At 41.2% G+C, this 23697-nt stretch overlaps 2 protein-coding genes across 5 annotated transcripts in view; one reads left to right on the top strand and one right to left on the bottom strand.

The window, feature by feature from the left end:
* fgf14 (fibroblast growth factor 14) overlaps positions 1-10086 on the top strand; it is a 97360-nt gene extending 87274 nt beyond the window's left edge. For 2 of the 3 annotated variants that reach the window (XM_022740465.1, XM_022740464.1), the window contains exons 4-6: positions 4962-5160; positions 6844-6948; positions 9772-10086. In XM_022740465.1, coding sequence (XP_022596186.1) covers positions 4962-5160; positions 6844-6948; positions 9772-9893 — 426 coding nt within the window. In that variant the 3' untranslated portion in view covers positions 9894-10086. Of the gene's footprint in view, positions 1-4961; positions 5161-6843; positions 7002-9771 lie in introns of those variants that run through there. The other variant, XM_022740466.1, reaches the window with a different exon arrangement.
* Positions 10087-10950: 864 nt separating this feature from the next.
* The window catches only part of itgbl1 (integrin subunit beta like 1), a 41413-nt gene continuing 28666 nt past the window's right edge, over positions 10951-23697 (bottom strand). The window contains exons 8-10 of one of the 2 annotated variants that reach the window (XM_022740463.1): positions 17221-17367; positions 14622-14735; positions 10951-11283 (exon numbers count right to left, since the gene is read on the bottom strand). In XM_022740463.1, the coding sequence (XP_022596184.1) occupies positions 11195-11283; positions 14622-14735; positions 17221-17367 (350 nt within the window). In that variant the 3' untranslated portion in view covers positions 10951-11194. The remainder of the gene's footprint in view (positions 11284-14621; positions 14736-17220; positions 17368-23697) is intronic. The other variant, XM_022740462.1, reaches the window with a different exon arrangement.

The raw sequence follows: 23697 nt of genomic DNA, 5'->3' as shown, positions 1-23697 counted from the left end.
ACAAGGTAATATTGTCTCTGATTTGACTGCTTCTTTAAAATAATCATATGACAAAACTCAGTCATTCTCTCAGTGTGTGTGTGTGTTGTGTGTGTGTGTGCAAGGTTAAAATCTGACTTTATTGGTCATGTGATGTACAACAATATGAAACTGGGGGGTTAATTAATGCTGGAGGATGTTAAACAGGTGAAAAAGGACATTATTGATTTTACATTAATATCAGAATAATCAGTGATAAATTTTGTTTCCCATAAGTCTGTATGGACGCGATGGGGATGCCCAGGCCCTTAGAACAGCACTATATTGTGCTGGAGTGCCTCTGTGTTACCATGGAAACCCAAGAGAAAATGTGTTTGTCATGTTCTGGTCTCCAGGAAAAAGAATTAAAAAAAATTAAATTGAATTAAAAAAAAACAGCAAAGAGAAATTGGTAGAGAAAAGGTTTCCTCAAGAAAAGCACAGTAGGGGGTGTAGTTAAGGAACAGTGGCCGTTTCATTTTCATATATTTCAAACATTTTGTGTCGTGATAAAAAATTGTCGTCGCCATCTTGCCGGTACCTGACTTCACCGAACTCCTGGCTAATACCAAAAGACTTCAGTGCATGCTAGCTTGTTGCGAGCATACGCCCGCCTCCCTGTCACTCAAAGCGGCATTCCCTTAATTAAGCAGAACTTTAAGCTTTAATAGAATTTAGACGAGTGAGTTGTATAAAAATTCACCCCCCTTTACAGTTATCATGAGGAGGAAATTAGCCGTCTATTTCAGCTGTAAAGTTGGGTTTCAACATGGGAGTCTTTGGGGATTGACTTTTGGAACCAGCCTCAAGCGGCCGTTTGAAGACGTGCAGTTTTTGGTTACTTCCGTGTTTTAGCCTCAGAGTTTGCCGCTTGGTCTTGCCAAGAGCTTCAGCCATCGTTGCATTTCCAATACAAGAGGTTTTAATACGCCCTCTGAGTACCGCTACGTCATTAGGGCGGGCTGGATGCTACAGTGACCAGACAGCCCGGCCAGACTGGGGCTAGCTTCAGTAGACGAAAAGCAGTGATAGAAATAGAAGTAAATCAAGAGTTAAACTTGGTGTGGCTTTCCACCACTGGAGACAGTTCTTGTTGAGTAAAGGAGTGAAGTTTGTTGCTGGACTCACAACATTTCCTCTAGACTGGTAAGTAACGTTCACCAGGCCACGTTTGTGGCATCACATTTGGGAAAAGCCCTTCCCTATGTCAACATGACAATCTACATGTGCACAATGTCAGGTCAGTGATATGGGTGTAATGTCTGGCTGGCTATATACCCTGTTTGGGTCTCCACATACAGTGGGATCCCAAAGACTTTTGGACACCACTGTACTTTTAGCCATGCCGTCATTATTAGCAGTAATCTCTGACATGTGTGAAGAGTTATTGATCACAAATGCGGGAAAATGACTAAAGGAAAGTCTTGCTCCTGTTTTTGTGACAGTTTGAACATGATAAAAGCCTTTGGCTTGTTGTTGACATTTGACAAACTTATAATGCAGTCAGCAAACAATGTGTCTGAAATCAGCTGCCTTCACTGCTCCGATCTTCAAGTGAAACTGATTATGGTGACTGACAGTGTAACATTTTTTGTTCACCATCAAGCATCATTCCACAAACAAACCACCCCCACTTCCTCTGCCTCTGTAAACAAAGGCAGACTTTTTGTGCATCTATGTGAAGGCGTTTGATTAGCCACAATTATGGCCTTGGCACCAGCTTGTGTGATTACTTTGACTCAAGGCTGTTTTGTAGGTGTCGTATAAGTAATCAGTGCTGGGCTAAACCTGGACCGGCATCAAAATGATGTGTCTAATTACAGCAGCCAACCAACCTGTGGTGCGGCTCACCTGACGAGGAAAAAGTAGAATTAATTACCTAATTGAAGCAAGTCAGGGAACCATGAAGGTAAAACTGTTTTACCTTCTAATCGGCTCAGCAACAGAATTTGCTTCAGCATTAGAAGAGCATGTTTAAACATTCTGTCAGGGAACAAAGGTTGTTTGGTTTTACGAATGAAACGGTACAATGAAGACATTTGTTCTCGTTTTTGGCTAAAGATCACCCAAGTGAGTTTATTTTAAATATTAAGGGCAATATAAGACTTATATAACGTCGTATATAATTCGGGATCTATTACGATGTACTGCATGTGTTGTGTACAGTCTGCAACATCATACTGCGTCGCCTGCCTGTCCTGGGAGATGGACACAGCCCAGCCTTTCTGACAACTTGGACATAATAAACAGCCATTTGATGAACTGCTGCTTGACGCTGATGCACAATAAATCCTAATGATGACAACAAAATGAATAACGATGGGGTCAAGCCTGGGCATCATCCCGAGAGAATGTTCTTTTATTTGCAATGAAACATGCTGGATGTCCTCATGCTTGGGGGTTTTATCATGTGTGGTTCAGTTGTTATTGCCTCTGCCTGCAATGTGTCTGCCTATCGATAGATTGCTCTGCTCAGCCTCTGGGGTCTGCTAACGGAAGCAGCATTAATATTTCTGATCCTAATCCCTACTTTTGCCACTAGAATAGTCTGAAGTTAATTCTCTTGTGTAACGCATTCGCTGCCGGTGAGACAGAGCAAAGTCGGACTGCAGGATTTCCCCAACACATGCATCACATAACAGATCACCGCACTGACGTCTCAATGCCTGCACTGGCAGTTTTGACCATTTTCTCACTGTGATTGCAATATGAAGAATCAGAGCACCTCTTCCTGAGTTTTTTTTTTTTTTTTTTTCACATCTCAGCTGATGCTGTTGTTATGCATCATGCATTTGCGCCTTCCACTCAGAAATGCCTAGGAGTCCTCAATCAAGGATAGAGAGGACACTCATACAGCCAGGTGCTTGTCAGGATCATTATGGCCATCCCAAGTGTCTCTCCACACCTTCCTGTTCAGCTCTGCTTTCAATTGAATACTGTCTGGAGGATAAGCCCGGACAGGGATAATTCACCAAGGGCTAATTATACCATAGTTATTGCATGGTGTGTGCTGTGTTCAAAATGAAGCATTTAGCCCATAAATAATCTCCTGTGAAGCAACAGTGCAGGAGATTTACAAAGACAGAGCCTCAACATTGTAACTATAAAATCAATCTCCAGGAAAATTAAAATAATGTGACACTTTTAGGTTTTTTTGGTCAACTTCCTTTGACTGAAATATCTCAAAAACCAATAGATGGGGTGCCATGTACCTCAGTATATACATTCATTGTCTCCAAAAGAAGAAGCCCAGTGATTTTGGTGATCCCTGACTCATCCTCTTGCACAACTGTGAGGTTGTTGTTTTTGGTTCTAAGTGAAACGTTTAGACATCTGTTTGATTTCGATGCCATGACAGTTGGATCATATGATAATGCTGCCTAGAGGATGAATCCGTGGCGATTTCTGGTGCCACAACAAGATTGACCTTTGTGCTTTGAATGAAATGTCTCAACAATGATTGGATGGATTGCCATGAAATTTGGTCCAGACATCCATGTTTCCCCCACAGGATGAATTGTAATAACTTTGGTAATCCCTTAGCTTTTCACCATGCACCATCACCAGGTCAAAATGTCACTTTGGCTGCAGCCATGTTTTTCCTGGAATTTTATGTGATACAGTCTAATCGTCTTTCACATTTACCCATATCATTCAAACACAGAGTAATCAAAGATGTATAGTAATGTAATCCAAAAGGCTTTTGAAATCTTTGGCCATCTGGGACCCAGTTTATAGGATTCTGTGCGTGTGTTTATTATAATATGGCACAGAAATATTTAGTGTGCTTTGGTTTGGAAGATGACACCAGTATCCTACACAAACTCTATTTTATTGTTTGACACAAACAAATTGAAGTACTCCTCATTTTTGGTCCCTAAGGAATCTTCTCACTGTCCCCAGCCCCTGACATTGCGAACCAGTGAGGTGCAGGATATATCGGAGGATTTTTACATATACTGTCAGTAGCTCTGTGAGCCAGCTCAGTGTGAATTGCTTACAAAAGATGTGGTGAAACCCTCCATTGTGATGAGTGTGCTTTGATTAATACACCCCGATGAATGCCTTTATTTTTAGCCTGGCAGGGCGGACAATGTGGAAACGCGTTTTATTACCCTTCTGGTTGGAGATGAATGGGCAACAGCAGAGAGAGATGTGGTGCCTCAGTGTTCATTCGTCATTGCCAGATTGAGGTGTAAAGGATGGAAGAGTCACTTGATTAGTTCTATCATTATTCGTACAAAGTTCAGAAGGCAGTCATAGACAAATTGCTAATAGAAGACGTAGTATTTGGTGAAGGATGATCCCCTTTGGGTTTTGCCAATTAAAACATTTTTTGAGGAACAAGCCAGGAATGTCTGGCTAGACATCTGGGCAGAGGGGGGGGGGGGGGGGGGGGGGGGGGGTGGGGGGGGGGGGGGGGGGGGGGGGGGGGAGAAAAGTGCTGATTTTTCCAGTGCTGAAGAGCTGGGGTCAGAACCTAACAATATATACTTTCTGCTGGGAACATGAGCTAATTGACTAAACGGGTGCTCTTACATCTGATGTCAAGGTTAAGGCCAAGGAGAGAATGAGAGTTGCATTTCATCAGAGCAGGTCATTAGACCTGGCTTGAATCGGACATGATTATAGTGAGATAGACTCTGCAACGCTCGTCCTTTTCACGACAGGTGGAGGTATGAAGTCCAATTTACCTGGCGAGGCACTTTCTCGGCCTGCAATGAGATTATTCTATACATTGAGAGCGAAATAAAGGTGGCATGTGTGCTGGTGACCTTCATACAAGTTCAAATATAATTTATGAATCTGATATCTGTTTCATTCTTACACAATATGGACTGGAATGTCTCCAGTATAGTATATCATGGGCAAATGAAGTCTTGTATATAAAAAATAACCAAAAAAGATTACAATGTGTGTGGTGCTTGTTTGTGTCTTTGCAGGAACTCTTTACAGCGGAGTGCAAGTTCAAAGAGTCGGTGTTTGAGAACTACTATGTGATCTACTCGTCCATGTTGTACAGACAACAGGAGTCGGGGAGAGCTTGGTTCCTAGGGCTCAATAAAGAGGGTCAAGCCATGAAGGGGAACCGAGTGAAAAAAACAAAACCAGCTGCTCACTTCCTGCCCAAGCCATTAGAAGGTATGTAATTAAAAACTCAAAGTGAAATTTAACATTAACACATCAGAACCGCACTGTGATTTTACACTTGCTTTTCAAATAAGTAAAAAATCTGGTATTAAAAATCTGAATTTATCATTGTTTATTTTAAGTATTTAAGATTAGGTGTAGAAATATTCTTTTTTTTTTCTTATTGTCAACAAATCCGATGAAAAGACTAAAATCAATAATGAATTAGAATTATTATTATGCTAATAAATATTGTTTGTAGTCAGATCCTCATACAGTTCATTCCTCTGCGCAGTCGACCTCCATTGTTGCCCAGAATCTGTTTCAAACACATAAAAAACAACAGTTTTGCAATGGGTGACATGCTCCTTTATTATGATGAACACAGGCACTGTAGTTTATTTAAATCTGTCGTACACTGTCCTGCTCTCATAAATACTCACTAGCATGTGTTAATATGTGGTTAATAGTTTCCAACAAATGCATGATTTACTCCTTTACTGGTAATGTTTGCTAAAAGCTACACTGCCCAGCTGTTGTCAGCTGCTTCTGTAGGAAGTGTTGGGGTTGAACGCCAAAGACAGGCTGGGGAAGTTGGTTTTGACAATAAGAAAAACACTGAGCATCACCATCTTTTACAAGATCAGATCACCCATATCACAAGATAATATTTTCTCAGTTTCAGTTTTATGTGCAGAGGCTTTGAGTTATCTACCTTTGAAAGCTGCGCGCCCACCATCGCACTATGGGTGGCAACAAAAGTCTCAGAACTAAAGAAAACTAAAAGCTATCTGCATGCCTGTGTTTTTCATAGAGACAACTGTAAAAAAAAAAAAAAAAAAATAATACAACTAAGGACTATGTAGTTTTCTGTCTTTTATGTTTTCAACTCACCTAGAGAGACTTAAGGAGCATAATCAGCAGCTCATTTCCCCCATATTGTCTTCTTAGTTTCTGTTACCTGAAGCAGTTTTTCAACAGTCAGGGAAACTGTGTTACTGTAAATTCTAACAGCTTTTAGGTGGAGGTGGATTTTTTTTATGAAATCTACAGTATAAAAACACAAAAAAATGATGATGACATGGCATAATTTTATACTGGGTAATGGTGCAACTACTGCATGTGAAATATTCATCTTTGACATAGTTTCTGTATTATGTGCTGATTCTCTGTTTTGCTGTTGTAAGCAGACAGTGTAGGATGCAGGGCTGCTCAGTAAGCGCAGTATGAAATGTTGATAGTCCAGCAGATGCCACCATCACTCTCGTGAGCCACCGGCCTTGATTGCTTCCCATCATTTAAACATGGAATCAGGTTGAAGTGTCCTGTCAAGACAGTGATACAGCTGTAGTGTAGTGGCTGTAAAGTGGGAGGGGGTAGAGGGGGTTGTAATGAGACACTTTCGGCTGTTTTGTCGAAAAGTTATGTGCTTGGATTCAGAATCAGCCCTGATGGAGACAGAGTATGAAGCCAGCAGGCAAAAGATGTTTCAGCTTTTTTTTTCCATCTGTAAATTTCGGTGCAGGTTTGAGGGTTTTCTTTGTCTGTGTAAAACTTTTGAAAAAGGACACAACAGCTATGGGAAGTGATATGCTGCTTGAATAGGTTTAGACAGGTAAAGTGCAGGATAGAGTTTCGCGCTAACACTGTTTCCCTTGTCTCTCTCCTCTCTCTCCTTATCGTCTGCTCCTCCAGTTGCCATGTACAGAGAGCCATCGTTGCATGATGTGGGAGAGACATTGCCCAAGGCGGCGGTACCTCCCAGTAAAAGCACAAGTGAGCCGGCGGTGATGAATGGAGGTAAACCTGTCAGCAAGCCCGACAAGCCCACCACATAGCCACACCTGACCAGTGCCCAGTGTGTGTGTGTGTGTGGAGGTGGGGGGGGTTGGGGGAGTGGGGAGCGTGACGGAGGCAGGGCTTTTCCCGACTAGACTCCAGACCCTCTTTTCTTCTGTGGATCAGATCCAGGCAAACCTTCCTTCCCTTCTTCTCTTGCTCCTCCTCCTCTTTCACCCGCCCCGTCCTCCTTTTCTCCAGCTGTCTCAGCGTGGGGCGGATGGATTCTGAGGCGGCTGAGTTTCTCCAGCACGGGAGGGAAGAGGACCTCTGATCATGGAATGCCTTTAGACTCCTCTGGAACTGTGAGAATTCATGTGAATAACGCGTGTTTCACGACCACGCTCGTGGTACTTTGCTTGCTGACGGTTCATCCAAGAAAACCCTCCCCCTCTCTATAATGCCCTGTTGGAGCAGAGTGTGTGAACCTTCAGATCTATTTTCTATACCACAGTTCACCAGCTATGTTCTGGGATAGAGACTGTATAGATAGAGTAAATATTTGGACTGTCGTCCTCTATTTTTTACGAGTACGTTCCCCTCCCTCTCTTTCTATCTCTAGTCACACACTTTTCTCTTTGTCAAGTAACCTAGAAAAGATAAAAACATTTTGCAAGGGAGTTGTGTGATTTTCTAAGAAACACATTCACACAGATATGACATAAAAACAAACACATATACAAAATCAAAAAAATGACTCAAATTTTCTTCTTGCCTACAACATGCGCACACACACTTACAGACACACAAAAGTTTGTGGGGAAAATCAGAGATGTTGCTTTTTTACAGCTGATAAAAACACACTGGAGGCTGGCAGATAGCTCCTGCAATCATAGTTGATGAAGTGCTAATTACCGCCACTGCAATCAATGCGAGGAGCTCCCTACACACACACAAACACACATACACACACACACACACACACACACACACACATTTATAAACAGATGTGCGTGTGGGTGGGAGAGCGCTGGAAGGAATGGTGTATACATATCACTATCTAAGTCCCACCAGCGGTTCAGTCCGCCTTCTCTGGTAAATAGAAAACCTGAAGTCTATTTTTCTTTAATCTTATTTCAGAGCGTGGGCTCTAGGAATATCTCTAGGCCTTGTAGGCCTCTGTCCCTCACTCGCTGACTTCTTTGGACTATAAGGCAAGGCTTGTGGCTTTGACCCAGATGGTCTATAACTGCAGCACTGGCAGCCATCTTACGGCAGCGTCTACTTAAAGCCAGAAAACAACATGGCTGAAAACCAGTAGGCGACATTTATATTGGCTGCATCCCTATTTGGTTCAGCAAACTAAAGCATGGGCAAGGTTAATATTGTGTTCTCTCTTCTTGCAGCAGTTATACAAGAGATGGCTTATATTGTAACATTTTCACTGTATAAAACTTAGGGAAAATGACTATTAAAAATCATAACTTTTTAAATGACTAGATATTATTATAATTATTATTATGAGAGGAATTGTCTCCTAGCTCAGCATGCAGAGTCCAGTACTGATCATCTTGGCCTGTCACGTGCCTGTTTGGACCTTGATTCCCGGCATGCAAAAACAGGTTCCCAGTCCCCACTGGGCCAAAGGTGCCTCACCCACCCGATACATCCACGTAGAGGACACGTAGCATTATCCATCGAGAAAAACCACACTCAGATGTATTCATTCTGAAATGACCAAAGTCTTTTTTTCATCCCAAGAAGAACTGAACTCTTTAACTCTTAAAAAAAAAAAAGAAGAAAGAAAACAAATCTGATTCTCTCTCTGATTCAATTCATTCAAGCTTTCACTGTGATAGCATTTGTTCTGTCCGACAGAATCAACTCTGCTCAGACCTGCAAAGGTCTCGACTGATGTCATTTTGGAGAAGTACGTATACCTTGAATTAATCACATGCATGTATTTTCTATGAGGAACCAAGGTATGGGTATCGTTCTTCACTCTGTCTAAGCTGAAGAGCACTGAAGCTCGGTGTGGGACGTTGAATGGGCATGTTGTAGGCTACGGCACACTCACACCTAACCTGAAGGAAACCCACTGCACTTTCCGTTTTGCATCTTCATTACGACTGTTAGCGGATTATCAAAGCTCTATCTGATCAATCAATTTATAACATTTTAACGTCTTGCTTTAATGATTTTTTCCTAATAGTTTTGTTAGATAAGGTTTAGACTATTAAGTAGATTGTTGCTGCTGTATGCTGCTAAAACTGCAACTATATTAAGAAGTTGATTTGGTAAATATAATTTTCTGAGTTTATTGGGATTACACATGACCATTTCTTCTTACAGCACATCAAAGCACATTAGTTAGACTTCAATATTTGTCTGTACAAAGCTGTTAATGTTATAACAACAATGGCGTACCATAGACACGTGCGCGCGCACACACACACACACACACACACACACACACACACACACACACACACGCACACGCACAGGAGCTGGAAACCATTGTAGCTGTATTTGAGGATGGTGTTGTGTCCTCGTTACAGCCAATCATCCTCCACTCTTTACAAACTCTACATGCTGGGCTGGCTTCTGCTCCAGCCCTGCAGTCCAGTTAACTGGCTCCTCCAAGGCTGACTTTATTTTTGTAAATGACCAGTGTGTAAATGTACATCTCTGTTTGGATCTCTGTAGCCACTTTTTTTTCTTTCTTTCTTTCTTTCTTTCTTTCTTTCTTTCTTGTCCTCATTTTCTCTCGTATACGGGTCGTGTGTGATGTCGTTCTCCTGATCACTTTTGCTTTGTCCCCCCTCCCTCCCTCCCTCTCTTCAGATGTGTTCCAAGAATATTCTAGCAAACTTAGTTTCTTTATTGCTTCAGTTTTCAACCTCTTCTTTTGTACGTTGTCCCATCTGTTGCATGGGGAGAGGATGGCATCGATGAACTGCATGTAGTAGGCTATGTCTATCAAGAACTGTTGGTATGTACCGCTAATTTTACATACATATATGCAACGAGTTTGTCTACACTATACAGTTTGTGTTTGTTGTATACACATATACAACATATTGAATAAAATATTTATATAAAGGTGTACTGTAATGTCAGTAACATACTTAATGCAATATAGTGTGCAGTATATTATTGCACCTGTCATTTTTTTTGATGGGACAAAGAAAACAGAGGGGTTGGCTAGTTTAAGCATGAAAAAGGCCAAAGTAGAATTTACATTAAATTTTCTTTGTGACTTCTTATCGGTCCTCTTTTCAAGTGGTGACTGAGCTCTCGTGTCAATGCAGCTCTCATCCCCTGATGCCACCTTTTGAAGTGACATGGACATCCAGCATGCCACAACTAAACTATGTATGCCCTTCTCTTTGTTTCCTCCACTTAGAATTTAACCTTATCACTAGTATGAGTTGAGTGAGAAATGTCCATTACGTACCGTCAGTACAGTGTGGGGTTTCATGGCAGATTGTTTGGTTTGATTTCCCGGTGGAGAAGAATAGGCACTATTAAAATGATTTATTTTCAAAAATATATATATACCATTGCAAGTATGCCCATTGGAGTTATGTCATGTTATAACAAATTTGTAACCATGTATGATTAAGGTCTTCGCATTGTTTTCCATGCAAAATGTTGTGTCATGCGGCACATTTAATGTTTTATTATTAAAAAGAAATAAAAACCTCAAACAGTAACCTCTGCCTTCAGCTTTTGAGTGAACTTTCAGTCCAGCCTGGGAGCAACACTTCACTGTGTACCATTTCAAAACAGGCCTACATTATCCCCCGCAGTATCCCTCATATTCCAAAAATGTCACCTCACTAAAAGAACATGTTCCTCTCTGACCAACGTTTCGATTTGTCATGTACCTGCATCCTATTATGTGCAGCCTTCTGGAATATGTAAGCGTTCCTACGTTATAAAAAATGAAAAAAAAAATCATACATAAAGCTGTTTTGGAAACATAAATGTTTACATTGTAATATGTTTTAAACAGGAAAATATGGTTGTTTCTTTTCACCTACAAAATCCAGTTTTAATAAGGATCATTTGTAACCAGTACAATAAAAGAATGAATGCTGTTAGTGATACGCAGAATTACATCCGTGTTTATGCATGTCTTCTCCCTCCTCCTGTGGTTTCCAGGCGGTGGTGTTTTACCAGCCTGGTCGTTGACGGTCGGCGGTGCTCCTGGTCGCTCCGGGCAGCCAGGCCTCTTGTCTCTAACCCCAGTGTCCTGTTCTCCTCAGTACTCTGCTCCCACCCAGATTTCGCAAGCGTTCCCTGTCCAGCCGTCCCAGCACTCACAGTTGCCGCAATTGCACAAGCCATTCCCTGTGAGGAGATGTGAGAAGAAAAGCTGTGAATTAAAAGAGCTGTGCCATCATGCCTGACCTTTAACAAGGTTCCTCTTTTCACACTCTGCTTCCCTGGGCACAGCTCTCTGGTGGGGGATTGAGGCGATCTACACTGCTCAGGACAGTTTGTGGCTTTCTACTGCTTTCACCCACCCACTATAGGAGAAAACTCTGGTTTAATTAGGAGTGAAAAACCTTTATACTTTATATATTCGCCACGCTTGTACAAAGCTCAGATATCCTAAAATTTGACCTGCCTTCCTTCCTCCCTCCTTCCTTACTGATAAAATAGTGAGGCTGTCCTTTCCAGAAAAAATAGTTTATTACAATCTGTTTATTTTGTGCTCAGTAACAAAGGAAGAAATACTGCTGTCCAAATCTCAGGTAGGAGTTTGTGGTAATGAGTATCCTGTGAGTGGCATCACCTTGGAAGAAAATACTGATGACATATCTTTGTTCAACCGATAGGAAAGCCGGATACCAGCACAATCATATTGGTTGATATGGGATACACTGACTTATTGTCTTTAGGGATGAGGATATATTTATTTTAGGTATGAAGATACTCACAGTAGTATAACATCCTACTCAGGGTACCTGTCTGTTATAATCCAGTACCCCCATGCTTTCTGCTGGTTCCCTGAGCTGTCAGAGATGCTGGGGTTAGGAGGAGGACTCCTGCTGGCCTTCTGTCACACAGCTGAACAGACATATCTACTGCAAAATATCTCTGCGGGAGAGGAGGGAGGAGTCTGAGGAGGGGGAAATAGGGGGTGATGGATGATGACGAGGGTGAAACAATGAAAGTGAGGTGAAAAATCGGAAGGCAGCAAAGATGTGTAAGCAGGTGAGAAAAATAACAAGGAGAGTGAGATAGGAAAGGAGAATGAGGAGGAAAGGACTGAGCTGGAGGAGTCAACACATGATTTTCAGGGATGGTTGAGCTGGCTGTTGATTTACTGAATCAAGAGAGCAGACTAGACAGACCTTCCTCTTATTACACAATAAGGCTGGCCTTACTCCATATTATCTTTTATTGTGGATAAATCCCAGGAGAAGACCAAAACCAACAATGCTTCAGTCTGTCTCTCAATATTTTCTCCGCTTCCCTACCCTGTCTGTGACATTCAGCTACAAACCCATTGCTTCCTACTGAAGAAATAATCTTTTTAAACAGGTCACAAATGTACAGTTAAAAAAAAAGAGTAAAGAGTAAATAGCGCATTTGTCAGGGACTATTTTCACCCGTGGATTAACACGCATTTGGTGCTTTACTGAGTATTTACAGCATCAAACTACAGTGCCCATGTTAATCATAATAAACAAACATGTCACCAGGTGCAACAGTGTGTTTTTTTAATAGTTTTAAGGTAAACACTGGAAGACTAGAGCAATAGGCTTTGGCTTCTCAGAGAAGCACATTATCAGCTCTATTGGTCCACCCCACATTCTCTCGCGTTCATGGTTCATGCTTTCGTCTGTAACCCTCAGCATTTGGAGAATCGATGCTCGGTTTCAATAGGAATCAACTCAAACCAACAGACAGTTTTGTAATTGTATTCCTGACACATGAACCTTTTTAGGTGATTGTAATAGTTCTGATGGAAAAGGAAAACTGAAACTAGAAGAGCGATTTCTACAGATTGAACATAACCCCGATAAACACAATGTTGCATGGTGACAAAATGTAATGTATTTGTTTTTACGCTTTCACCTGTGTTGCAGACGCCCGTATAGACCTTTTTTTGTCTCTTCTGAAATGGCTGCTGAAATTATCATATTCAGTGCATGAAATTAACCAGCAAGCATTCCTAATACGCTGAATTTTCCACATCACTCATCAGTTGTATGTGTAATGAGAATCTACAGCTTTGAAGGGGCCATGAAATCTCTGGATGCAGAGTAATTTATTGGCAAACTTGCCAAACAAATTTTTGTATCATTAGCATGGGGTGGGGGGGGGGGGGGTTGCATCACGGCTACCTAGAGAAGAGAAGCGGTGTCTTTCATGTGCATATTCAACCCCCTTTTTCTCTAATTGCCTTTTCATGTAAAATATTATAATAACTCTCATGCATATGGTAATTTGCATATACTGTTAGTAATATAGTAATCAAGAACATTTAACAGACATTGCCATGACATTTTCTTTGTTTTCTCCCAGTGTTACACAATTTTTAAGCAACATTTGTCTGCATCTGGAGCCACTGATGCGCAGTTGAATGACATTAAGGCTGACATTTGGAGTCATGAAGTCATGATGAGAAACACTTCTGAACAGCTGTCCAGATTTTGACAGGCCCCGGGGCAAAAATAATTATAAACATGTACTGAGATTTCCACAATCAGTGGGGAGAAGACGGCTCCTGTGGATAAACGGCTATATCGAGGAGTATGTCTGTGTAGTTTGTCTCCATTAATTTGTCTGTTTTCTGACTTACAACTATTGACATTCAAGTGGGAGTCAGACCTGCATCGAATTATACACCATCTAATTGGGTTGGGTAGGGTTTTGTTTTAATGCTACAGGTGTCACGCAAGCAGGTCTGTGTAAATATATCTGATACAAGATATTAGCTCTACAGACATAGTACTGTATGTCAGTATCACTGCAGGAGAAAAATATTTTATAAAATCAGTAACATATGGAAAAAAAAAATAGTATGGTTTTAGAAAATGGTGGGAAGTATTCAAATCATTCAAAGTAGAATGGAGTGTTTTACAATATCAGATCATAATACTGGTGCAACATATAATCAAGGACTATTTGTAAATTTTCCATGCTGCAGGGTTTTTTCCCAGGACCAAGTGGTGGTGGTTGTCGATTGACAAAGGCTTTTGCCATCATCGTTGCATTTACAAGACAAGAGGTTAATACCTCCTCTGTGCAGGTGACAAGATGGGCCGAGGCTAGTTGGTTAGCATGCTAACTTTAGAAAAGACATGACAGAGACAAGAGTTAACATTGGTGTTGCTTTCCACTACTGCAGACAGCTCTTGGTGAGTAAAGGAATGAAGTTTGATGCTGAACTCGCAATGTTTCTTCTAGACTGGTAAGTAAACAGCCGTTAATGCTAAGGTCAGCTATGGAGCAATAGCAAAACTTTACTAACTTTAATGTTGTAGTTGGTAGTTGGTTCATGTGAGGATGATTTTAGCTGCTTCATAATACTGTTGGGTAATTTAATAACCCTTAATTAATCCTAACCACATTTTGGTTTTCCTCAGGTCCATTTCAGATTGGATCCAACATTTTCGATCCTGAAGACTTTGTGTGTGTGTGTGTTTGCGCGTGCGTGCATGTTTGTTTCCTACCTGTGCAGATGAGGCCGTCATGTTTGTCACACTCTCGGTCATCACACTCGCAGTACTCTCCGGACACCCACCAGTCTTGGGGAGAACAGATACACTGGCCACAGTGACAGGAACCTGCAAGGCACACACACACACAAACAAAAACACACGCTCACTCTCAGAACTGTTAAATCACATCAAATTTTTTCATGCAAGCTGATATTTTGACACTGTATATTTTGTGTTTCAATTTTACATCATTGGCGTGCTGCTTGTGTTTTTTCAGTAACTGCTGTTTGTATTATTTCCTGTATGTTCTTTATTTTACACAGAAGATTAATACTGTCGGGCAGAGTGGATATGAAAACTTCCCTGGGGAAACAGCTACTAATATTTGTTTGTCACTAGGAAACCAATCCACCCACACTTTAAACTTCCTCCTCGCCATCGGTGTCTGTTCCTCTCTCTCTCAAGGGCAGCAGCAGGATAATAAGGTATTAAAGATTGGTAGAGGGGAAACAAACCTACTGCTGTTTCCTTCATTTTTTTTATCCAAAGCTTATACCCTGAGGTCCAGCAACTATGTTTTCAATCTCCCCAATTTCTATCAACATACAGCAGGTTACAGGAACACTCTATGAGAGGTGGAGGCAGACAATGAGAGACAGACCGAGTGAGGAGCGGGAGAGCAAGTAAAACAGATAAGAGAGAGGTGAGAAGAGGGGAGATTGTTCTGGTGTCTGAATGTAGTGGAGCGCGGAGAATTAACATGCTCATTTTCATTTTCACGCCCTGCTCGGCTCTGCAGAGCTGGATCCGCTGCAATCGGCCTCTTTCTGTGGATTCACGGCTACGCAACACGAGGGATTCTGTTGTATGATACATACAATGCAGTGACAACATGGAGAACTTCACTGTGAACATATCCTGTACATACAGTGAGCAGGACAGTAAACAGCTACATGGAGCTGCAACAATCACCTTTAATCATTGATTTTCTTTTCTATTCATCAATCAATTGTTTCATCTATAAAATGTCAGAAAATAGTGAAAGATGACAGCTGCAGGTTGTTTGTATAGCTACCAAACCAAAGGATATTCACTTAACTGTTACATGAAACAGAGAAGAGCAGCAAGACATCATATTTGAGAAGGTGAAACCAATGAACGTTGGGCTTCCTGTATGATACATGATGTAAACGATGATTAATCCTACCTTTGTTTTTGGAGTGAATTACTGGAATATAATACGTTATGTGTTCCAAAGAAATTTGATGCTATACAGCTGCGGACGGTGTGTCATGAACTCGTTCTTGTATAATACATAAGTGTTTTGTTTAATCTTGTTTGGGTAAAAGACGACAACACACAGGAAGATTATTATTTTAATCATAAAAGAGCGGCGCGTTAACCTGCGACGGAGCACAAACAGTTGGGTTCAGAGTGGAAATTTGACGATAATCTTGTAAGATCTGTTTGAAAGCATATCAGTCTAATTGCTTGGCACTATGAACTATGACGGCGGGAAATTGTAGAAAGTATAAGAGAATATCAGAGACAGTGAGAGTAAGATAAGGCCTAATCCTCGAGCTGTTTGTAAGTAAATTTGTGAATATGAGATTAGTGCAAAAATATTTCATCCATTTTATTATGATAATGGTAATTCTTTTATTTTTTCCATAAACAGTTTTTTAGTTGCAGCAAAGATCAAAAGCCAGTTTGAATTAGTAACACCTTTGACTTTTGTGGCATTCAATATAACCACCAGGGAGCTGCAGAAATAGAATCATTTAGAAATAATCAATATATATGTCAAGTCAGTTATAGCCAGATTTTCAAGACCTGTTTGACAAGTATAAGCAGAACTTCTTACCCACAGAAATGTAGCAGTATGAACAAAGATTATGAAGACCGACTAACACGACCGTGGTGAACAAAGTGCCTGTTTGTTAGGTTAAATAATAGTATCACAGACATCTGATCAATCAGAAGGAAAAGCAAACTGAGATTCACTCAATGTCACATGTTGTGTGCATGTAGTGTTCGGTGTTCAAAGTTTGTTAAGATGGTGAAGGATCTGAATTAAACTAGTTGTAATGAGGAAAGTGAAGTTTACAGAAATTGCTCCATTTCTGTGATCTTTAGGGAGAAGACATCTTGTGATGATGCTTCAGATAAAGGACATAAAAATCATAAAGGGACATAAAACCTCTGAGGAGGACAAATAAACAAAATCATAAAATATAACCAGGGTGCATTGTGGACGGCTCTCTATACTGCGTGCAACGTCATGAAGAATTGCATTGTGGAAGTGCATTTCTTCAGCCTGACAAAGTGCAGAGATGCATTAGTTTCTGATCTGAGTGGAGGGTAATACGCTATATGTATATATCTATATGTATTGTCTCGATTTCATGATAAAACTCGATTTCATGATAAAACAGCTGTGCTGAGATTGTGCTTGGTGAAATCTTGGATAACTTTCTGCACATATTTCCTTTGAAATGACAAATATATTTTCTGTGTGTATATATAATTTGATGTCAATCTTGACACCTATAGAGTGGCTTTTATAAAAAGCAGCATTTGATAAAAAAAAAAAAAAAAAAAAAAAGTTCACCTTTTCCACTGCACATGACGCCGTCTGAGGTCTCACAAAGCTCCTTGCTCTGGGCATCGCTCATGTCACAGGACCTGGGGAACTGGCACAGCTTCCCGAACCAGCCCTCCTCGCAGATGCACCGTCCACATGAACAGTAACCGTGACCTGGCGGTGGAGGGCAGAAGGGCCTTCATTTAAAGGAGACAGAATATGGAGCAGGACCATGAGAAAATAGCACGGATAGAGGAAAAAAATAAAATAAATAAAGCATTTAAAGATACAGCGAAAAGCCAAGGGAGATGCAGCTGGAGAGCAAAAAGCATAGCAATAAAGGATATAAACGCAGAGAGCTGACAGTGCAGACATTGAACCTTGACACTAATAGGCAGTACAAGGAGACAGAGCTGCAGGAAGACGAGAGAGACACAGCAGGCTTATTGTACATGGGACATGAAAGGAACTGTCATCACTGGTCTTGTCCTGTCCTTAATAAATCTCCAGCACTTCAGAGAGAGGGAGATGAAAAACAAAGAAAGGCAACAGCAGACAAAAACAAACACACATGCACCCACACATGAAACCAGGGACGTTTAATTGGCTGAAAGAGGTAGTTTGGTACTCGGGTGCCTTAATGGCTGACAGCATCACTGTGATTTTAACAAGCACTATCACACTCATGCCCTCCTTCATCTCCAACAGGACCCTCAGAGCAATCACCACATGCTCACTTCAGTATAAATCACCTCATGTAGAGGCAGCAGCACCATTGATTGATTCCTTTATGTTCACATCTGGTAACAGATGCCAGGTTGAAGAGGTTGTAATGAGCAAAGCATTTTTCCATCATTCTCATCATTGTAAATCCATATTGTGCTGCTGGAAGTTGTTTGATGTAGGGGTGTATTGATTCAATCAAACAGCCGTTCGATTCAATTTTGATTCTTTCAGCTGAGATTCAACGCCTCGCACATTCAGCCCAAGACTCATATACACATGAATATGTATGAACTGTAAAAGTTACTTAACTGATTTAAAGCTTTTCAAGCCTCTAATTCAAAGAACATTTCAAAAATAGCAGATGTGATGCTGGTGTGTGAGATACTTGTCAGTATTTCAAAGAAAGAAACAAAAAAGTTGCAGCAATATCACTTCTATTTTGATATTTTTTCTGGTCAGTGAAATTTTATACAGTTTCTTTTTTAAAGGAGAAGTTTGGCATTTTTGGAAACATGCTTATTTGCTTTGTTACCAAGAGTTACGTGAAAAACAATAGATACCACTCTGATATCTGTGCATTAAATCTGAGCAGCAGGTTAACTTGGCTGAGAATCAAAGCAGGGGGAAACAGCTAACATGACTCTGTCCTAAGGTTAGAAAAAAAAAAACAGCCTCCACCGATTACCTCAAAAGCACACAAATTAACATAGAGTTAAACCTGAAGCCATTTTCCCCTGCTTCAAACCTTTATGCTAAGCAAAGCTAATTAAGAAAACACAAGCAAATGGACAAAACACAAGCAAATTCAGAAACTATCTTCATCAATTTGACAAAACGCACTGCAAATACTCCCAACACAACCAAATATACAAACACTCTGCAAATACTCAATCTGGCTGGGACCCACTCGCTCAATTCTTCGTGACTTTTGAAAGTCACAGTGAAATGAGCAAAGAATTAAAAGCATTGGACAATAAGCATGGATTTATATGTATTAGGTTAGATGTATTCTGATACATTCATGCAAATGTCTCCCACCCGAGTCCATCACTTTTTAGTGTCCCCTGGAAACAGTTCACTTGCCATCCGTGCTACTTGCAGCATGTTTGTGAATTTGGTTGTGGTGTGAGTATTTGCAGCACATACTGTATGTTGTCAAATTGATGAAGGTGTTTTCTGAAGTGGTTTGTGTTTTCTTAAGTTGCAGTGCGTTGAGCCCTCAGGGCCACCGTATGATGGGTTCCTGGTAGTAGCCTCACAAGGAGCATACAGATATGAGAGGGGTATTCTCATATAACTATCAGCAAGAAAACAAACAAGCATATTTGAAATGTTGAACTATCCCTTTAAATCCTGAGTTGGATATAAAAAGTTTGAATCGATTTCTCTGGGCAAATGGGCAAGGAAAAAAAAATCAAACCTTCAGTATCTTTAGGGACACAGCTTGTACAGGATATAGCTGAACACCATGTGTAAACTTGAAAGCAATACATCATTCTACTGCTATAGATAATACATCAATATTGGCCGTCTTTCCTCGCTATCTCTCGAAGTCCGCCTCACCTCCCTTCCTTATGCTGTCTGAATTTTTATCACTCGGAGACAGAGGTCGTGGATGGTGTATGGAGGATGTGTGGGTGTGGTGGTGGTTGTGGTGGGAGGTTGTAAATGAAAGTTAGCTAGCCTCTGTCTTAAATGGAGTGGAGTGGCAGCTATGGCAGGCCATGCATGGTTGCCTCAATCAGCTAGCCTGGGAGAGCAGTTAATTGCTTTGGAGGAAAGGCAACCTGGCCCTCATTCAATTACTCTGCACCTGCCTTTCACGGAGCACACATTGTGTTATAGCATTAAGATGTGGGCTGTGTGGGGGCTGGGGGCTGGGGGGTGGGGGTGGTGAGTCAGGTATTTAACCCAGCAAAGATCTGTACTGTATGAGGACAGAGTCTGTCAGTTTAGAGTTCGCTGCCACAGAGAGAGGAGGGAGATGGGTGGGTAATGTAAGGAAGAGAGGTAACTGGTAGGGAAGGGCCAATGATTTAAACTCTTGTCTATGGAAACACTTATTGTTTTTTTTGTTTTTTTTTTAAATGCATCCTGTGTCCAAGAGAAATCAGTCTGTTCCAAGATTTTTTTTTTTTTTTTTTAGAGATGAGTGTCTGTATCTTGAAGCGGGAAAGAACAAGCAAGATAGATCCACTGTAAATTTAAGGTAGAAAATACTTGAATCACTTGAAAAGTTTTCTAATTTACTAGGACGTTTTTTTTTTTTTTACTTCTCTGGAGAAAGCCAGACTTTAAGGATTCAAAGATCTGACTTGTTGGTGAGAAATGAAACCTTCTCTCTGAAATTTAAGGACACACGTGGTGAATCCTTGTCCTCAGTGTCCAGTCATCCATTGTGCAGCTGTCCACTGTGTGATGAAGCATTCAGCCAGTCCTCCTCGACTCCTCAACAACGCTGCACATATTATACAACCACATTGTATTTACCAGGCATTTGCAGTTACAGTAACTGCTCATTGACCCCTGATAAATATTTCAGTCGAACTGTGATATACTGATATTTCTGACATTATTCTTCTACATCATTTGTCACATGCTGAACCGTGTCATTTTCCCTATACCTTTTAACTGATACTAAACTTGGAAATGAATGATGTTGAGGAGGATGTTATTTCTGGACTCTTATTTCGGGAGGAAGAGCAGGGTCAGCCCGGACCCTTGTCCTTCGAAGGGCGGCAGTTACCTGGATCCTCTGGCCTGGTCAAACTAGGTATCCAACAGCATCCACTCATTCATCAGTGTGAGTTAGGATGTGATAGCAGAAAAAGCCCAGGTGAAATGAATAACATCTATAAGGGCTACATTGCAGTGCAGTGCAGTTGCGTGTCCTTGTGTCCGGGGGCCCTGGTATTAAACATGGTGGGACAGTTCAATTTCTTAGTGGGGAAGATAATTAAACATGATCATTAATGGTTAGACCCAAGCTTTTCCTGCTATGACAAGACAAATCAGGTCTTAGAGAAATCCAGCTGAGGCTTGATATCCACAACCAGCAATCTGGCTAAACACTAATATGTTCTATGGGGGCTAACAAAATAACTGGTTTCAGACTTTTAAATACTGCTTATGTCAACATCGAAGTCATAATTATTCTGCAATTTTTGAATATTTCTTAAAGCTCTGAAACGTGGCACTTACTACCCTGAAAGTGCATGAGGAGGCAAACAAGTATGGAGGTCTCATGTCAGCCAACGTCTGTTGTTCAAGGTAATTAAACTCAAATGTAATGGATGTTGTACTAGACTGTTAATGCATAGTGTTTTAACCCTCACATGACCAACTCTGCAGTTGCCCAAGGACATGAAAACTCGGGATCCATAAACATGGTCTGTCCCATATGCTGTTCATTCAACTTCAGCGCACAGAGCGTGATCAAAGAGGCCTGAAGCACGAGCAGTTGGGCCTTGTAAAGTAGATATTTTGGCTGCTCTCTGCCCTTGTTTTTCGTGTGATGAAAACACTTGAGAGCCAAGTGTGGACTGAGCTGACTGACAAGCTGCTTAATACTGAAGGACTGAATTATATGCAAGGTGCCTGTGTCATTTATCACTCCTCTCCTTTCTGTTGTCTGCAGTGAGGCTCAAACATCCGGGGGCACCCACTGCACTGTACCCTGGATTGGGAAGCTTCTCACAGCTCCCTCACCATAAAGGTTTGCTTTCAGTTTAATCCCCACTCCTCACTCTGGGTATCTGCTTTAGAGTCTCTCTCAGTCTCTCAAAACACCCAATAACTTGCACAGGCCTCTGTGTATACAGACTTAATTGTCAGGCTGACAGCATGCCTTTGCATTTGTTTGCGTGTGTGTGTGTGACTGTGTTGGTGTTTGGTGCTCAGACAAGCTTCCCTTCCCTTCAGGAAGCCTCATGAAGAATTGTCTCTGGACGGCCCAGCACACAATGAGCCCCTGTAATCCATTCACATAAATACTGCATCCCCCCCTTTAAAGGAGAAATTTACCCTCAGATGCTGCAATGCACCACTGATACAAAATAGCACAGCCCCCAAAACAACAGTAGAAAGCCCCACTCAGAGGGAGACACTTGCATACAGCTGCTGGGTGAAAGGAAAAGACAGACTGTATGTCAGTTTAAGAATAAACATAATGACCATTTGAGGATTTACATGTGACAATGAATGTCTCGTGATACACCTGTGGAAGAAAAGCTGCTGTTGTTATAGAGGTATGAGAAAACCTGCAGTCTGTTTACTCTGTGGAAAACTTCTCCAGCACTTTAAGTGTAGAAAGACAGAGAAGCAGATAGAGTGGTGGATGTATCCAGGGGATCCAGTAGTTATGTCTTTAATGCTCAAATTAAACAGAGGAAACATACCAATATAATAAAAAGGTGTTGAACCAAATAAAAGTGCTTCCTAAAAAAGCCCTTTGGCCAAGTGAATTACACATTGTCAGTTTTCCCCTCAGCCTGTCGAAGAATGTAACTTTAATCAATTTTTTTCCTTTAGGAGCACCACAATCCTTAATTGCACGTTTCCTTCATCTGACTTCCTCTATTCTCCCTCTTGCTTTCTGATGATAGCAGCAGCTGCAGCTGCAAAGGGAAATCGCAGTTTCAATTGAGCCTCTAATGTTTTAGTGCGATCTATCCATTACAGCGGTTGTGCCTAAATGGCTCAAATTAAGAGCGCAAACTTCCCAAGACCTCAAACAGAAGCTTCAAAGGCTTGGAGCAATTTCTCTCAAATTCAGCTCAAGGGTTTAGGGGGTTGTGTCTGTGGATATCAAAGAGAGCAGATAGGATCATATTGTATTGATCTCAAATTCAGCGTCTGCTCCTGGCACAGTTTCAAAGTGGGTGAGTGTATGTGTGCACATGCTGTGCATAATGTGTCTAGTTTTATGTGCAATAATTACAAGGAGTGGCAAGTGTGTAACCCTCGCCAGTACATCTGTAGATGTACAGCTCATGTTTCTGTTGGAGAGTTGAAAAGGGTGAATTTACAAGGAGTTTATAGATAAAAGTTCAAAACATGCAATTCACCTTTACTCAGGCTCAGCAGGCAAAAGCAGGCAAGAACCAGCAACAGGCAAAGTCAAGGCACTGGACAGTGGTCAGCAAGAAAACCAGGCATAAAGAGCAGGCAGAACAGCCCCAAACAGAAAAGCAAGGCCAGCTCGCTACAGCAGGGAAAGCACAAGAGACACTCTGGCAGAGAATGGGTGGAAATGGGCTGGTTTATATACACTAGCAATTGAGCAAATTAGGACCAGGTGGCGCAGGAGGGCGGGGAAGAGTCAGGTGGCTGAAAGGTGGGCGGGGCTGGGGTTACTGCAGGGCAGGAGGAAGTGGCAGGCTCTAAAATGATGAGAGAGTTAATAAAATGGTGAAGGCAGGCAGAGAATGAATGAATACATAAATGAACTGTGACCAATATCCCTCCTGAAAATTCATAAACCTCATAGAACTGCGAGAGTCTCTGGGATAATTCAATATTATCTCAATAATTGTATTGCTTTGATTTACATATTTCAACTGTGTTTTTAAGAAGTCGCACAGTATGGCACATGTTTTTAAGTACTACGGTACCCATAAGCCTCAGTGCCCCATCAGAATCAGGTAGAAAAAGAGGAAGACAGTAACCATCACAGATAAGATTTATAAACTCCATGATTTGATGTTTGCTACTGAGATACTCTTTGGAAATTGTTTTTGTACCACCTTGGCAGCGCTCCAACCATCCATCAGCCCTCAT

The sequence above is a fragment of the Seriola dumerili genome, unplaced genomic scaffold (genome assembly GCF_002260705.1).
Source record: "Seriola dumerili isolate Sdu_G_001 unplaced genomic scaffold, Sdu_1.0 BDQW01000052.1, whole genome shotgun sequence".
NCBI classification, from domain to species: Eukaryota; Metazoa; Chordata; class Actinopteri; order Carangiformes; family Carangidae; genus Seriola; species Seriola dumerili.
This window is presented reverse-complemented; position numbering and strand designations above follow the sequence as displayed.